The 17,160-nt window shown below is 49.0% G+C and overlaps 2 protein-coding genes across 2 annotated transcripts in view; both read left to right on the forward strand.

The window, feature by feature from the left end:
- LOC309880417 (tolloid-like protein 2) overlaps window positions 1-16,149 on the forward strand; it is a 118,616-nt gene extending 102,467 nt beyond the window's left edge. Inside the window, exons 17-21 of the mRNA XM_082765348.1 lie at window positions 11,127-11,252; window positions 11,839-11,966; window positions 12,049-12,262; window positions 13,038-13,288; window positions 14,541-16,149. Coding sequence (XP_082621474.1) covers window positions 11,127-11,252; window positions 11,839-11,966; window positions 12,049-12,262; window positions 13,038-13,288; window positions 14,541-14,675 — 854 coding nt within the window. The 3' untranslated portion in view covers window positions 14,676-16,149. The remainder of the gene's footprint in view (window positions 1-11,126; window positions 11,253-11,838; window positions 11,967-12,048; window positions 12,263-13,037; window positions 13,289-14,540) is intronic.
- Window positions 2,752-10,806, forward strand: LOC309880489 (zona pellucida sperm-binding protein 4-like; the record flags this gene model as incomplete). The annotated part of the gene is made up of 9 exons (XM_082765474.1): window positions 2,752-2,994; window positions 3,073-3,175; window positions 3,502-3,657; window positions 4,027-4,214; window positions 4,381-4,478; window positions 4,814-4,944; window positions 5,115-5,213; window positions 8,711-8,871; window positions 10,729-10,806. The coding sequence occupies exons 1-9, from the start codon at window positions 2,836-2,838 to the stop codon at window positions 10,804-10,806; spliced, it is 1,173 nt and encodes a 390-aa protein (XP_082621600.1). The 5' UTR covers window positions 2,752-2,835.
- Window positions 16,150-17,160: the final 1,011 nt, after the last annotated feature.

Consider the following 17,160-nt stretch of genomic DNA (forward strand, 5'->3'; position numbering starts at 1 on the left):
TTTTTATTTTTTAATCAAGATGAAATCAGTGTATTCCAAATATCCCCACCCCCGGCAGACACACTGAGGATTTACAAGGCAGGAAAACTCAGAAAATTAGTCACGCCGACCTTTCCCCGAGGGAAGCCATGGGCATTTTCATGTCATCCAAGTGACACTATTTTCTGGGTGCTTGCTTCTACTTGCAGAAGCCATGAGTATGCAGGGCTGGTTGTTCCTCTCCATCCACGTGAAAGTGCAGGGAAGCCAAGCTCAAAGCCGCTCCCTCCATCTTCTCCAGGAACTTTGTCTTAAATCCTTTGGAGGCAGGCATTTGGGATTTTCAAATAAAGGGCTAACAGTGTCATAGCTTTGCCTCTTCTTTCTAAAATAAATCTTAAGCTTGAGGAAAATAGCATAACTGTGCAGAATCTCTTGCAGGCTTGCTGTCTGCTCCTTTTCTTCTTGGACCTTGGTTCAGAAGGTGACACTGCCAGTGCCACCCCTGCCCACTATGCAGCCAGCACTCCTCTTCCACAGGATGCTCCGTGTGGATATCCCTGCTGTCTGCAGATGACTTTTGGCTTCCAGTGGCAGGGTGTCAACTGTGGTACACCTCTGTGCACAGCTGTTCTGCACAATGCTGCAGGCTGTAGCCTTGGCTCTCATCTTCCAAGAGGTTGGGTGGACAGTCTTTTATTTAGTGTGGAGGTGAGGAGATCATATCTGGGGTTTGGCATCTCAAGCTGAGGGGATGTGGCAGTGCTGTACACCCCTCCATCAACTGGCACTAGAGTCCCAAAGGTCCAAAGGCTCGCTTTTGGGGAGCCAAAATTGGGGAAGGAAACTTAACTGAAACTGTTCTCAGCACAGGTATTGCTGTGGTGAGTCTACAGCACTCCAGGTGTTTTTTCAAATAGAGTTTTCTTCAAGTACCTGTAAATATTTTTCCTATCAGCGTAAACAAACTATTGGCGAGTTAAAATTTAATGAAAACTGTCTCTTTAACTCCAAAGTACTTTATTTACTTGTTTTCATTATCCTAATTATCAGCAAGTAATCCAGTCAAGTACACCATTCAGGTGTTCACAGTGGCTGTGAGACTTGGGCAAAGTTTCTTGGCACACCTCTCCGTATGACATCAGTTTCTACAGAGATCACAGGCTTATCACAGAATCACAGAATTTCTAGGTTGGAAGAGACCTCAAGATCATCGAGTCCACAGCAGAACACATTAGAAGGGACTTTGAAAGATTATCTGGACCAGCCTTTTGTGGAAAAGGGTGCTAGCTGAGGTTGAAGTTTCCCTCCTTGCCAAAGTCCAAATGTTTTCCCCAGTGCCTCTCCACCATGGCTGCCCAGTGCCCAGGAGGTGCTGGGGAGAGCACACGTAGTTCATGAGCACTGCTCAAAAGCAGGCAGCCTGTCAGGATCCATTCCCTCAATCCCAGCTGTGCAAAACTGCTGAGAAGGTCTTGTGCTTTGTGGAGCAGTACTTTTAGTCCGAGAGCAGAAGGGCTGACATGTTGCAAGGGAAAGACTGTATGTGCAAGGGTGTGAGATGCATTGCATTTATGGGCAGGCAGTGGGTACTGGCAGGCAAAATGTTCCCTGGGATCACGGAGGTTCACCCTTATCTGTGTTTCTGGGCCATTTTAGGCTTCCCAAAGGAAACCAGTCAGCTTCTGAGGGTCAATGTCCCACAGTGTGTATGGGCCTGTCACCCAACAGCCTGCCCTGGAACAGTCCTGCAGCTATCCCCACACAAGCTGCACTGCAAACAAGGCTGAAGTCCGGAGTTGGGAGTATTCAAGGGCATCGCCTCTTTTTGCTTGTGCAAAGCTCCCTGAGCTTCCTAGTTTTCCAGAGGTTTCATGTGGAGCATTGTTCTGTGCTTACATGTCAGCACCCTGTGTCTAGCATTTGAAGCAGTGACACCTTTAAAAGAGAAAAAGAGCATTGACACTTGGCTTTTTGCACTTGTGTGGTGTAATAAGTAATCAAAGCAGCAGTAGGGTCCATGGGGAAAAGAAGGTACATCTCCTGGATTCTTCTGGTGATGGGAAGAACTCAGGGTCAGAAAAGGAGTTTGAAGGCTCTTCCGAGGCTCCAGAGTAAATTGCATGGATGAGCCACTCTCAGCTGTGTGATATGAACACAAACACATCTCTTGACATAAGCTCAGCTCCTACCTGTTGGTTTGCTGGAAGGGATGCAAACAGCCTGTGACCAATTCAGAGCCAGGTGAGAGCAATAGAAGGTGTTAAACTGCTGGGCTGGGTCCACCTGGACACGCCAGGAATTGGTGGTCCCAGCTGGCTCCACAACTTAAAAGGCCAGAGTAGGAGCAGGTGCTTCATGGTCCTCAGCAGGAGAGCAGGATGGGTGTTGTAGGGCAGGCTAGGCCTGTGTGTGGAGCTCTGTTCTTCTGGGGGTTGCTTGGTCCCTTTGCTTTGGTTGTGGGGGCTCAGGGTAGCTTTCTTGATGAACCTGGCCTGCTGGCTTGTGGTCCAGATAGCTTGCAGCTCACCTTACCCGTGGGCTGGGAAGGGAATGTTTCCTTTGTGCTGACCGCTTGGGGTAAGTGAGGGCGATGTCAAGGGGCCTTCTGGCTGCTGCTGTCTTTACACAGTGCAGCGGTATGGCTGGAATGAGAAGAAAAGGGCTGGCTCTGATGTGAAGTGCTAACAGCTTCAGTGCTTTGTGTGTGACTTGGGAGCTGATTATAAGACCCAGCCCTCATGGGCAAGGTTTAGGTGGCCCTGGCTGCTGGGTTCCCTTGTGTCCCTCTGCTGGTTGGGACCCTGTTTCCTACAGAAAGTTGGGGTTGTTGCAGGTCCCTGTTTTTGGTGTGGCATGCTGAAGCCCCTGCTGCTGTCTGCTTTTCCTCTAGACACTGAGGGGAAGGCACATGCCCTGCACAATGACTCTGGCTGTGGGCTCTGGGTTTCGGGGGCTCCAGACGGCTCCAGGAAAGTGTCAGTCTCCTACACCAGCTGCTATGTCTTTGAATGGGTGAGTGACCCCAGGGACCCTGCTGGGGCTGTGCTTACTGCTGCTCTGGCTGCCCTGACTGGTGTGGTTCTCCCCCAGGATGGCAACTACCTCATGATTGTGGGGCTTGAAGGCACAGATGCAACCGGGCAGAGGGTTCTTCAGGAAGAGAAGCTGCTCAGGTGCCCTGTGGACCTTCCTGGTAAGACTCTGACAGCTCCTTAGGAAACCCTGCCTGTGCCTAGTGGCTGCTCCAAGTCAGCCTGGGATTGGGAAGGGGAGCTCATGGCTGCCCAGGAGACTCCCTGGGGAAGGATGTGGATGCAGGAGCCCAGCTTGCTGGGCACTTGTGCCTCAGCCAGCTCTGGGCCGTGTGTTTGACTCTCACCTGAGTCCATGAAACTTCCCTTGATTTATATGCAGAGTCATCAGGACAACTTACACCACTGTCCTCTCTGTTTTTGTCACACACACACACATACCCCTACTGTTCCTGTGCTTTCTGAAAACTTATGCTACCTCTTGCAGCCCTGGATGCCCCAAGCAGCAGCGTCTGCTCTGCTGTCCGCAGCCAGGACCGGCTGCCCTGTGCCTCCTCCCCTGTCAGCCAGGGAGACTGTGAAGCACGGGGCTGTTGTTACAACCCCAGGGACAGGGTGAAGACTTGCTACTATGGCAACACAGGTAAGTGTAGGCCCCTGTTCTCCCCTCCTGGAGGAGCTGCTGGCTGGGAAGCTTCCTTTCCTTGGCAGAGCAGGGTTGGTGCATAGCAGGCCCACAGGTGGCTTAGGGTTGTGGTTTTGGCTGTCAAGGATACTGCCTCATGGAAGTGTCCAGTCACTTTGATTATTGCAACAGAGCTGGCTTTAGGGCCAGGATCAGTGTTACTGTGGGGCACAAGTCTATAGAGCTGGCTGCAGTTGCACGTTGTTGTGCTCAGTGTGTGCTCTGGGGCTTAGAGGCAGGAGGACCTGCAGGACTTGCTGCTCTTGTCTCCGCTGTGATGCGTAGGGCTGTTTGTCCCTGAACTCAAAGCTGACTGTTTTCCTCCAGTGACAGCTCACTGCACACCAGATGGCCGGTTCTCCATTGCTGTCTCTCGGGATGTGACCCTGCCACCTGTTATCCTGGACTCTGTGCGTCTGGCCAGTGGGCCAAGTGCTGGCTGCACCCCTGTAGTGAAGAACAGTGCCTTTGTTGTGTACCAGTTCCCACTTTCTGCCTGTGGCACTACTTTTCAGGTAGGAGCTGCAGCTGTCACCAGGCAGGACTGCGAGCTCCACATAGACCTGGAGAAGCCTGATGTGGCTTTGGCTATTTAGTGGGCACCCTACAGGCTTCTGGAGGCCAAACACTGTTCTGCAGCCTGGCTTTACTGCAGCCACAGTGCCTGGTCTGTTGTTGCAGGTCACTGGAGACCACGCTGTGTATGAGAATGAGTTGGTGGCATCCAGGGATGTGAAGACTGGGAGCCTTGGCTCTGTCACTAGGGACAGCACTTTCAGGTAATACTCTGGAGCTGGGACTGCTGCTATGTGCAGCCTTCCTGGAGGCGTTCTTGCTTGTTGCAAGTTCTGAGCTCACAACAGGGACACTGGTGTAGGGTAGGGACTGGCGTGTCCCTGATTCTCTAATCAGAGGAGTAAAGCTGTTGCTGATCAGTGATGCTACAGATTGCAATCTGAACTCCAGGGAACTTCTAGTAGGTAAAAGGAAGTGTTGGAGGGGAGACTGGGACTATAACTAACTTAAGGAGATCATTAGGTTTCAGCCTTGGAGAAAGGTAGATACTCAGCATCAGAGTGAACTTGCTTGACTTGGGGTGTTCCTGTTCTACCAGGCTACATGTCCGCTGTAGTTACTTGATCACTGGGAGCTTCATCCCCCTGAGTGTTCAGGTCTTCACACTGCCACCACTCCCTGCCGTGTCCCAGCCGGGTCCTCTGTCCTTGGAGCTGCGTGTTGCTTCAGGTATGAGGTCCATGCTACTTGCTCTAGCTTCTTGGGGTGGGCGGAGGCGGCGTTAGCCCAGTGGCAAGAGGTGCTCACATAACCCTGTCCTACCTGAGCAGGAGCCTTCAGGGTCACAGGTTCGAGGCCTGCCTGGGGGGCTGACATTGCTGTCCCTGTTTTCCCGCTAGACCTTCTCTTCACAAACAGAGAAGGACTGGTGGTAGATGGGTGGGTCGGAAGCTGTCTTGGGCAGAGTGACCACGAAATGGTGGAGCTCTCCCTTCTTGGTGAGGCCAGGAAGGGGACCAGTAAAACCACTATTGGACTTCTGGAGGGCTGACTTTGGCAACCAGTGTCCTGAGCAGCTCAGAGTCCCTTGGGAGGCGGTTCTGAAGGGCAGAGGAGCCCAGGAAGGCTGGGAGCTCTTCAAGAAGGAAATCTTAATGGTGCAGGAGCGGTCTGTCCCCATGTGCCCAAAGATGAGCTGGTGTGGAAGAAGACTGGCCTGGCTCAACAGAGTTGCAGCTTGAGTTTAGGAGGAAAAAGAGGGTTTATAATCTTTGGGGAAAAAAGGGCGAGCCACTGAGGAGGACTGTAAGGATGTTATGAGGCTGTGCAGGGACAAAATTAGAAAGGCCAAAGCTCATCTGGAGCTCGATGTGGCTACTGCTGTTAAAGACAACAAAAAATCTTTTTACAAATACATCAATGCAAAATGGAGGACTAAGGAGAATCTGCATCCTTTACTGGATGCGGGGGGAAACCTTCTTACAAAAGATGAGAAGGCGGAGGTGCTTAATGCCTTCTTAGCTTCAGTCTTTAGCGGCAATACCGGTTGTTCTCTGGATACCCAGTACCCTGAGCTGGCGGAAGGGGATGGGGAGCAGAATGTGGCCCTCACTATCCATGAAGAAATGGTTGGCGACCTGCTATGGCACTTAGATGTGCGCAAGCTGATGGAGCTGGATGGGATTCATCCGAAGGGCACTGAGAGAACTGGTGGAGGAGCTGGCCAAGCCGCTTTCCATCATTTATCAGCAGTCCTGGCTATCTGGGGAGGTCCCAGTTGACTGGTGGCTAGCAAATGTGATGCCCATCTACAATAAGGGCCGGAGGGCAGACCCGGGGAACTATAGGCCTGTCAGTTTGACCTCAGTGCCAGGGAAGCTCATGGAGCAGATTATCTTGAGAGTCATCACGTGGCACTTGCAGGGCAAGCAGGGGATCAGGTCCAGTCAGCATGGGTTTACGAAAGGCAGGTCCTGCTTGACAAACCAGATCTCCTTCTATGACAAAGTGATGCACTTGGTGGATGAGGGAAAGGCTGTGGATGTGGTCTACCTTGACTTCAGCAAGGCTTTTGACACAGTTTCCCACAGCATTCTCCTCAAGAAACTGGCTGGTCTTGGCTTGGACTGGCGTATGCTTTGTTGGGTTAGAAACTGGCTGGATAGCCGGGCCCAAAGAGCCATGGTGAATGGAGTCAAATCCAGTTGGAGGCCGGTCACTAGTGGTGTTCCCCAGGGCTCGGTGCTGGGGCTGGTCCTCTTTAATATCTTCATCCTTGATCTGGACAAGGGGATCGAGTGCACCCTCAGTAGGTTCGCAGGTGACACCAAGCTAGGTGCGTGTGTCGATCTGCTTGAGGGTAGGAAGGCTCTGCAGGAGGATCTGGATAGGCTGGACCGATGGGCTGAGGTCAACTGCATGAAGTTCAACAAGGCTAAGTGCTGGGTCCTGCACCTGGGGTGCAATTACCCCAAGCAGAGCTACAGACTGGGAGATGAGTGGTTGGAAAGCTGCCAGGTGGAGAAGGACCTGGGAGTATTGGTTGATAGTCAGCTGAATATGAGCCAGCAGTGTGCTCAGGTGGCCAAGAAGGCCAATGGCATCCTGGCTTGTATAAGAAGCAGTGTGGCCAGCAGGGCTAGGGAAGTGATCATCCCCCCGTACTCAGCTCTGGTGAGGCCACACCTCGAGTACTGTGTTCAGTTTTGGGCCCCTCGCTACAAGAAGGACATGGAGGTGCTCGAGAGAGTCCAGAGAAGGGTGACAAAGCTGGTGAGGGGTCTGGAGAACAAGTCCTATGAGGAGCGGCTGAGGGAGCTGGGCTTGTTCAGCCTGGAGAAAGAGGAGGCTCAGGGGTGACCTTATAGCTCTTTATAAGTACCATAAAGGAAGCTGTAGCGAGGTGGGTGTTGGTCTGTTCTCCCATGTGCCTGGTGACAGGATAAGGGGGAATGGGCTAAAGTTGCACCAGGGGAGTTTTAGCTTGGATGTGAGGAAGAACTTCTTTACCAAATGGATTGTGAGGCGTTGGAACAGGCTGCCCAGGGAAGTGGTGGAGTCACCATCCCTGGAGGTCTTTAAAAGATGTTTAGGTGTAGAGCTTAGGGATATGGTTTAGTGGGGACTGTTAGCGTTAGGTCAGAGGTTGGACTCGTTGATCTTGAGGTCTCTTCCAACCTAGAAATTCTGTGATTCTGTGTACTGCTAAATCCCTCTAAAAAACTGTTGTCCTTGGTCAGAGCAGATCTCCCATGATCCACCATGTGGGGTAGGGGGAACATTGGAAGCTGACAGCTAAAGCTCCTGGTCTGGCTTCCTTAGGCTGCATGCCTAATGCTATCCGGCCTTCTCAGCGCAGAGCATGTCTTTGTTACGGAGCAGACAGCAGCAGGTGCAGATCTGTGGAAAGGACAGTGGGGCTCCCCTTTCTGTCACTGCTACCTGCTCTCGTGCAGAACACGGATGGTTTGTGTGGGTAGATAGCCTAGACAGTGTTGCCCACTCTGATGGAGGGGAATGTAAATGCAACCACATTGTCCCCCAGATGAGGTGGTTGTTCTACCTCTGCTAAAACTCGTGAGGTGCTAAGAGTAATAAGCAAGTGAGTTGGAAAGTTTGGGTGAAACTCCAAATGCTTTGTGCAATTTTTGTTTTGTTAGGTTCTACAACACTCTGGATTTTGTATTACTCTTTGCTCTATCAAGTCCATAAAGCACTTGCTGCACTTTTTAGCATTGAAGCTGCCCCCTTGGGTTAATTCTCTTAATGCAAAACTATGCCAGGAACAAAGCACAGAAGATTTGAACCTTGTGGATTTTGAAGATCTGGCCATATCTCATTACTCCAAAGAAACAGCACGGAAAAAAATGCGTTGTTACAAGTAGAATTTTGCATCAAAAGAGCAAACTGAGGTCAATTTCTTTAAGGTAAAAACCATTCCCTCTCTCAAGAGGGTGGACCTGAGATGTCCTGAATTTTTAAAGGAAATGAGAGAGTAAAGCTAAGTCTCTGATTTTACCTCCAATTTTCCCTGGTGAAAATGCAGTCTACTTGAAATAAGCCACCAAAGAGCTGACAGGAGTGTCTTCCTGAGGAGATTCCATTGTCCTCTAAGTAATCCTTCCTGTTAAACTTAATAAGGTTTGTCAGACTGCGTGTGGTTGAATTTACTAAGCTGACCATTACAACTGTATTGTGCATGTGAAATCAACCGATCCATAGTAAGCCCAAGGCTGTAGAGTAAAATAGGGTTCAATATTACACAGTTTAAGTGACTCGTAGGGCTGCTGCCTGGCTGTGTGTGTTTCACTGATGGTTTGTAGCAGGTAAGGTTTCTGCCTTCTCTGCAACTCCTAACATTTGCTACCTGTTCTGCAGGCTGGGATTTGAAATGTGCCACGAGTCGGGGTCTGACTCGTTTCCCAGCTAACAGCATGGCCCGCTCTGTGTCTGAATAAAACTAAGCAAACCTTGTGTTCATTTGTTGCCTCTCCAGCTGCCTGTGGGGGCTTCATCACCAAGCTCAACGGGACCATTACTAGCCCTGGATGGCCCAAGGAATATCCTACTAACAAAAACTGCATCTGGCAGGTGGTAGCTCCAGCTCAATACCGGATCTCTCTGCAGTTTGAAGTGTTTGATCTGGAAGGCAATGATGTACGTAACCAACTCCTGCATCTCAGAAGTGTGACTATTGGCTAACTTGGAACTGGGTAAATCCTTCGGGTACAAGCCAGAGGAGCCTGACTTGCTGGTGGAGCTTCTGGTTGTTTCCTGACCCTTGCTATAAGAAGCCAGTAATGCTGATTGTTCTCCTTGAAGTCTGAATCTTCTTTCTCCAGGGAGTGGAGAATTAAAGTTGTTCTGTTATAAATGGACTTCTTTCCTCAGCCAGTTTTGCAAAATAGTAGGTGTTCTCCATCCTTAATAGGTGTCCCATCCCTCCCTTCCCTCGGGCTGCCTTTGTAAGAAAATAGAAGTGAATAAAGAGGTAGTTCTTCAAGGGTAAAGCAAATAACCATGAAAAGAGCCTATTCGCTGCCCTGCCAAGGACAGGATGGATTCTGAACAAAACATTCAGGTTTCACTTCCTCCACTGGAAATGGCTCTTCCTTGATTTGGGAAACTGCTGAAGTTCATTCGATACCACTAGGCTCTTGAATAAGGTGGGAATAATAATTTTACAGAATCACAGAATTTTCTAGGTTGGAAGAGACCTCAAGGTCATCGAGTCCAACCTCACGCTAACAGCCCTCCACTAAACCATATCCCTAAGCTCTACATCTAAATGTCTTTTGAAGACTTCCAGGGATGGTGACTCCACCACTTCCCTGGGCAGCCTGTTCCAATGCCTCACAACCCTTTCAGTGAAGAAGTTCTTCCTAACATCTAACCTAAAACTCCCCTGGCTCAACTTAAGCCCATTCCCCCTCGTCCTGTCACCAGGCACGTGGGAGAACAGGCCAACCCCCACCTCGCTACAGCCTCCCTTGAGGTACCTAAAAAGAGCGATAAGGTCACCCCTGAGCCTCCTCTTCTCCAGGCTGAACAAGCCCAGCTCCCTCAGCCGCTCCTCATAGGACTTGTTCTCCAGGCCCCTCACCAGCTTTGTTGCCCTTCTCTGCACCCGCTCAAGCACCTCCATGTCCTTCTTGTAGCGAGGGGCCCAAAACTGAACACAGTACTCGAGGTGCGGCCTCACCAGAGCTGAGTACAGGGGGACGATCACCTCCCTAGCCCTGCTGGTCACGCTGTTCCTGATACAAGCCAGGATGCCGTTGGCCTTCTTGGCCACCTGAGCACACTGCTGGCTCATACTCAGCCGACTATCCACCATCACTCCCAGGTCCTTCTCTGCCTGGCAGCTTTCCAACCATTCCTCTCCCAGCCTGTAGCTCTGCTTGGGTTTATTGCGCCCCAGGTGCAGGACCCGGCACTTGGCCTTGTTAAACTTCATGCAGTTGACCTCAGCCCATCGGTGCAGCCTATCCAGATCCTCCTGCAGAGCTTTCCTACCCTCAAGCAGATCGACACACGCACCTAACTTGGTGTCATCTGCGAACTTACTGAGGGTGCACTCGATGCCCTCGTCCAGATCATCGATGAAGATATTAAAGAGGACCGGCCCCAGCACCGAGCCCTGGGGGACGGAAAGCCTACTATTCTAATAAACACAGCCTTGCTGGAAGACTAGGGCAAGAAGGGAATGGGGTAAGAACACTGGCAAAAGAGAATTGAGGGAAATCAGGAGTGTGTATGTGTATATGGATAGTTTCTTTCCCTGTCAGTCAAGCCCCTGTCCCCTCTCTCTGAAATGCTCTATTCTGAGTCCAATGCCTCTTCTTGGCAGGTGTGTGCTTCTTGTCCCTCCTCAATGGAAGCAAAGGGGAACCTGGTCCTAGAAATTCTCTCTGTCTCCGGTGTCATTAAGAATAGTGCTTTCTTTTTCAGCTTCAGATAGCAGCTCATACCTTAGATTATCTTCTCTATCTGTTTGCTTGTGCTCTTGAACAGAGCAGCCTGAAGACGGAGGCTCATCAGAGCCTTTACAAACTTGAAAATACAGAGATTGACCAGCAGACTTTTGCCTAGGCTAGTGAATTTGTGAGATTCTTTTCCTGGTCCCTATTTGAAAAGAAAGAGGTGTTGCTGTAGGTTTCTTTTAGATGAGGAGTCGTTAATAATTCAAAACCTGCATTATGTAATGCACTTCTGTGATACATCTTATGGAATGAAAAACAGTTGAAGAAAACTCTGTATGGGCTAATAAGGTGGTGACTGGACTAATCCAGCAATAGGGGTTGGAGGTTTGTGTTTGTATTCTCCAGTCTGGATATGGGGTTCACAGCTGGTGACGGCGGTAGTCTGCCTCTCACTGGCAACTCAGTATTTATTGGTTTGATCTTGCCCAGACAAGGACGAATGCTCCAAAGACAATGGTGGTTGCCAGCATGAATGTATCAACACTTTTGGAAGCTACGTATGCCAGTGCAGAAATGGCTTTATGCTGCATGAAAATGGCCACGATTGTAAAGAAGGTAGGTCCCTGCTCTCTGCATTCAGGAAAGATGAGCTACCACAAACACAAAGAGTGCTTCAGGCCTATGTTGGAAGCTAGTTTGTGCAGCCAAGTGCCGTACCAGTCTGGGGCACTGAAAAAGCCCCTGCTAGCTGAAAAACTACTTTGGGAAAGGAAAAACAGGGCTTGTTTTCAGCTCCATCCTTTTCCCAGTCAACACGGTGGCAGGGTTGGAGACCATGTCACCGGGAGCAGGGCAGAGGAGAAGGAGGAGCAGGAGAATACATTTGGGAGTGAGGGTGCAGATGAGGTTAATGGGGCCCAGGGGAATAAACTGGTTTCTTTCACCAGCTGACCAGTTAACTCAGCCAGCTAGCGCGGCTGCACCAGGGGATGCCAGACATATAGGCCTTCCTGGGGACAAACACAGCAGAATTGTGCGGTAATCCTGATGGACTTTCTCCAGTGACCGAAGTCTTCCCTAGTTCTACCATGCTTAGGGTCTCAGTGGGCGGGAAGAAGCATGTAGGCCATTTCAGTGATGCAGTTCCTGTATGAGACCTACCTTGATGCCTCTGCCTCACGATCTCCCTCTCCTTCTCAAGCTGGTTGTGAGCATAAGCTGAGCAGTGCCGAGGGAATGATGAGCAGTCCAAACTGGCCTGACAAGTACCCAAGCCGGAAAGAGTGCACCTGGAATATCTCTGCAACATCTGGCCACCGAGTGAAAGTAGTGAGTGACCAGTGAATGGGAGTGCCAGGGGAGAAACATGCTCAGAATTGTGTCTCTGTCACTTTCCTTATTCTTGCTGTAGATCTTCAATGAGTTTGAGATTGAACAGCACCAAGAATGTGCCTATGACCACTTGGAAATGTATGATGGGCCCAACAGCAAGTCACCTATCCTCGGTCGCTTCTGTGGCAGCAAGAAACCAGACCCTGTGGTAGCTTCTACCAACAAGATGTTCCTTAGGTTTTACTCTGATGCTTCTGTGCAAAGAAAAGGTTTCCAGGCAAAACACAGCACAGGTAAGCTGATTCCCTGCCAATATCCCAGTGTGATGAGATGTCATCAGATCTCACTGTGTTGTTTACCAGTGAAGATCAGACCCACTTTTTTGCAAAAGGAGCTTAGCGTGGGTTTTATTTGGTTGTAACTTGTGCTAACCAGCTCTCAGACCACTGCTAGCACCATACCATAGATGCTAGCTGAGAGGTCTACTGACATCAGGTGTTCCTACTCATCTTCCCTTGTTTAAATTGAAGATGGTTGGTTGAGCAGCAGCCGCATCTGTTCCTCATCCATCCTCAGAAATTGAGGTGATACAGCTTAGCTTAGCAAGGGATGCCGCTAGGGTATATTGGCCCACACACGGAATGAGCGTATACCAGATTGGTTATGGTGGAAGTAGAGATGTGCTGTGAACAGACACAGCAAACTTGATCTTCTATTTGTGGCAGCCCAGAGGTGGGTGTGTTGTATCAAGGTTCACTTTTCTGAAACCTTTGCCAATAAGTGAACGAAGCAGACTGAGCAGCAGTGCATGTGAGAGGCATCTTCCTCACTGGCAGCGGGGAAACCAAAAGGATCAGGCTCCTCTATATTATGTGGGTCATTGGCTTCATGGATGACTGAAGACTTCACTGTTTTGTCTTAATCGGGTGCAGTGCTTAGTTACCTTCCCTGTTGTACATGTGCTGGAGGTTTTCTTTTCCCACAGACGGCCCAAAAGCGGGATGGCAAGTCTTTGTCATGAGGTAGGGCCTTTGAGGAGACTGTGTCTTGTGCCCTTTCTTCCTTCAGTGTGTGGCGGGCTCTTAAAGGCTGAAGTGCAAACTAAGGAGCTGTATTCCCATGCTCAGTTTGGGGACAACAACTATCCAGGTCAAGCCAACTGTGACTGGGTGATTGTAGCTGAAGATGGTTATGGGGTGGAGCTGATATTCCAGACATTTGAGGTCGAGGAAGAAGCTGACTGTGGGTACGACTACATGGAGATCTACGATGGTTATGACAGCACTGCACCCCGCCTGGGACGCTTCTGTGGTTCAGGGGTAAGCCATAGTGATGGTGAATTCACAGTGCTGGCTGGAGGTGGGAAAGAAGGGAACTCGTGTCCTTTTTCGGAGAGGGTCAGCAGTCACAAATTGGTGATGAGAATGCCTTGTGTGTCTGTGTTTTGTTTCTTCCCCTCCTGGTAAAGATTACAGTCATTTTATCTGCTATACAGAGTTGGTCTGAAAACCCTTCCAACTGGCTTTCCCTTGCTAAGCTAGGGCTGTGTGCAATCAGCATGGGACTGCTGCATTGCTGTGCCCTAGCCTGGCCCCAAAAGCATTGTGTGAAAGTAAAAAACTACTTCCAGAGACTGGTTTAATCCTCAGTTACTTCCTGCCTGCAGCCAAGGTACATTGCAGTCATGCTCTGGAGAGAGTGAAGGGCGGAGCTGTTTGACTCTGGGATGGTGTCCTGTCTCCTAAATTGTTATCTGTGTCCCCCTTTAACAGAAGTGACTCTGGAATTGGGGTCACTCACTCCAACAGTGGGTGGTATTTAAAACCAGAGGTTCCATGTTTGGTTTCTCTAGGACTTCAGCGATGAAACAGAGAATGTGCTTATTGAATTTAAAGAGAAACAATCAGGCAGCCCGTGTGTCACACCAGCCTGTGCAAACTGGGGAAATGGTCTGGAAAACAAGCAAAGGCATAGCAGATTGGTGCGTAGAAGTTCAGGACAGGGGGGCAGTAATCACCTACCTGCATGCTGTCAAACAGAGTGGTGGGGAAAGCATCAGTCCTGCAGAGAAGCATGGGGAGGCTATTGCAGGACACAACAGTGAGGGAAATAGCCAGTTTTGCTTGTAAGATATATGGCTAAGTTATTTTGCTGCTAATCGACCCTGGAAGGGCCTCAGCTGCCTACAGGGTCCACTTTGCATTGTGTCATTTCCTGAAAAGATTAGGACAAATTAGAGCATACTCAGAAGGCTGGAACAAGAATGTCAAGGGAGTCCTGTGAATGTGACCTACCAAAACCAACCGGAAGAACTGGGATTGTAGAATGGACTGGCATCAGTCGTCACATGTTAAAAGGCATGCATGCAAAGAGCAAGGGTATATGCTCAGGAAAGCGGGCAGGGCAGGAGGTACTGAGTTCTCAGTATTTGTGTTTTCTGGCCAGTCTGTCTTCACTGTGAGCTTGAACTCTGGTATCGTAATGCAGTTATTTAGCATGCAAACTTGACCAATCTATGTTCTCTCTCTCTCTTTTTTTTTTGTTTTTTGTTTTGGTCTTCCTTTTCTGCAGCCTCTGGAAGAAATCTACTCTGCAGGGGATTCCATCATGATTCGATTTCACACAGATGACACCATTAACAAGAAAGGCTTTCACGCCCGATACATTAGTACCAAATTTCAGGATGCACTGCATATGAGAAAGTAATGTGACTGCTCCTTTCAGACATTCCCCATCTGAAGATTGAGACATTTAACTGTGATCTTTGTCTTTTTTTAAGCTTCTGTGCACCTGGCCTAAAGCAGTGTACAGCATTTTCTGTAACTAAAACTAAATCCAGTCACAAAAGTTTGCCTCTGAAATCATTAGCTTGACCCTCTCTTGTTAACATACCCAGGACCAAAAATTGTCTTCTAATCATATCTGTCAGGGCATAATCATTGTATTTTGCACAGCTTCCCGTGGGGTTGAGTGAAGACTGAGCTTGAGCTGAGAGAAGTCTCGGTCTCTTGAATATCCTGTCTCTAGGTGACATTTTCTAAGCATCCTGTACATGAGCTGTGTGAATGCATTTCCTGGAGCAGATGATGAGGACAGCCACCCGGTAGGATTTTCTCAAAGGACCTTGGGGAGCACCCACTCTCCCCTACAAAGTACTCTGTGCAATAAGTGAACGACCAGACGGCCAGGACTCCAAATTCCATGGCTCCTCCTATCCCATCTATTTATTGTCTTGGTTATCGTGGCTTGAGAGGTAGGAAACGGTATGGGGACGGTCTCTTTAGGGCTGCTAGCTACTTGGACCACAATGAACAAGAAGTGCCCCGTGCCTGATCTGCAGTAATTGTCACAGTATGTGTTGAATGGGCGTACTTCCAGGCAGTGGCCAAATGAAATGCTGTGGCTGACAGGGCAGTGCTTCTGTAGGAGGCAAGGCATGAATGTGTGATGGTGGCAAAGCTTAGGAACTGGAATGCTGGCAGCCTGCTCCCATTACACTACCAGGCAAGGCAGCTCAGAGGCCTGTGGCAGCAGTCCAGGCCTTATTTTAAATAAGAACTCTCTCCTCACTCCACCCGTGTTTGCTTTCCCAGTCTTCTTTATGCTGCTTCCATTCCACACTCCTGTTGTTCCTTAGTACCACTTTTTTGTGAGCCCTTCCTTTTCATAGCTGTCTGAGTTGCTCTCCCGAGAGCTCTCCACAGCTACCTAGGGGTGCTCTGTGACATCAGCTAGCCAGAGCATCGCACAGAAGGACACACTGAGTCAGAATTGGACAGAATATCTTAGCATAGTGTCACTGGTTGTTCCTGAGGCAGAGGAACACAGGCCATGCTGCAGGTCAGTTCTGGTGAACTCTGGGAACCTGTCAAATATGTGCATGCTGCAGGCACAGGATGAGGAATGGAAGAGCTCTGCTGATTTCTGCTGCTTCTCCGTTCTTTGCTAGCCCATGACCCGGTCTATTAGTTTCATAGCAGTCCTACAGCCCGGGCATGCGTGCGAGATGATGAATTAAGCACTTTGAGCTGTAAGTCTGAGATGTGCTCTGTGTTGCAGTTAATTATATATGTGGAAGCTACTGCAGCATGGACTTGCATAATTAACAGATAGCTTGGCACTTCTTTGGTAAAAAGTAGGGAAAAATGCGCTTTGTGGGGAAGCACTGTAATTGAACTGTTATGGGACAAAAAAAGATTTTATTAGGAATATTTCATTAAGGCACTCATGGGCAATTATGAGCTAAAAGCTGAGGTATGTTAGCTTTAATAAAGTATTTATAATCCAAGGATTACTATGTTTACATAACCAATGTACTGTCAGGCTCTGGGGTGACACCTTCTGCTTGGGTGTATGACTGAAGTGGGGGGCCAGCGCTACTGTCAGGCACAAATGACCTTTCTGGAGATGAGGCCTTTTCCAGATGGATAATAAATTGACCCATCCCTCTCCAGAAGTCCTTGAACAGAATGCGATCCAAGTATTGTGAATACTATGGGAAGCAAATGCATGAAAATATTTTCTTGCTTAGAACAAGAAAAATAAAATAATTTATACACACACATGGTTGTATGTATATAAAATGTGCATGTAGAAGACCAGTAGTCAAAGCCTTAATTGTCATGTGACCAATACTGATCCATTGACTATAGCTTTACTGCAGACTGCATAAAACCATGTTATTTCTGTTTGTTTTTCTAGCTCTGTTTTGTTTCTGTTTTCATTTTGTGTGGCCTTTTTACAGGCAAGGCCTTTTGTCTCAAGCTGTTTGTCCATAGAGGTCTGGGAAAGTGAGGTCTGCTAGCTGGGGTCTCTTCCTTGCCTCCATTCAAGCAAAAGTGCAGTGACTCAGGTCTGGAAATAAAAGCCTGACGCCAGTCCCTGTGAAGCAGAAGGAAAGTTCCAAGTGGCAAGCAGCAGTTCAGATTTCCTGGCTCTCTAATGGGAGTAATGATTCTGGAGAGAAGTTACTGTAGAAGCTTCCTGTGTACTTCAACATCTGTGCTCTCTGTTGCGATATTTTCTCATCTTTCTCAGACTGTATTCAATGCTCTGGTTTGTTGCAATAGGGTCTGATGGATCTGCTGCATTTGTTACCATTCAAGCAGGTGTCTCTTGTGACAGTGTACTCACAACTGTTGTACTGTACGTTTCAACCAATGATCTGTGTGGAGTATTTCTGCTGTACTGA

This window comes from Aythya marila (assembly GCF_965140915.1).
Source record: "Aythya marila genome assembly, chromosome: 7".
Taxonomy (NCBI): domain Eukaryota; kingdom Metazoa; phylum Chordata; class Aves; order Anseriformes; family Anatidae; genus Aythya; species Aythya marila.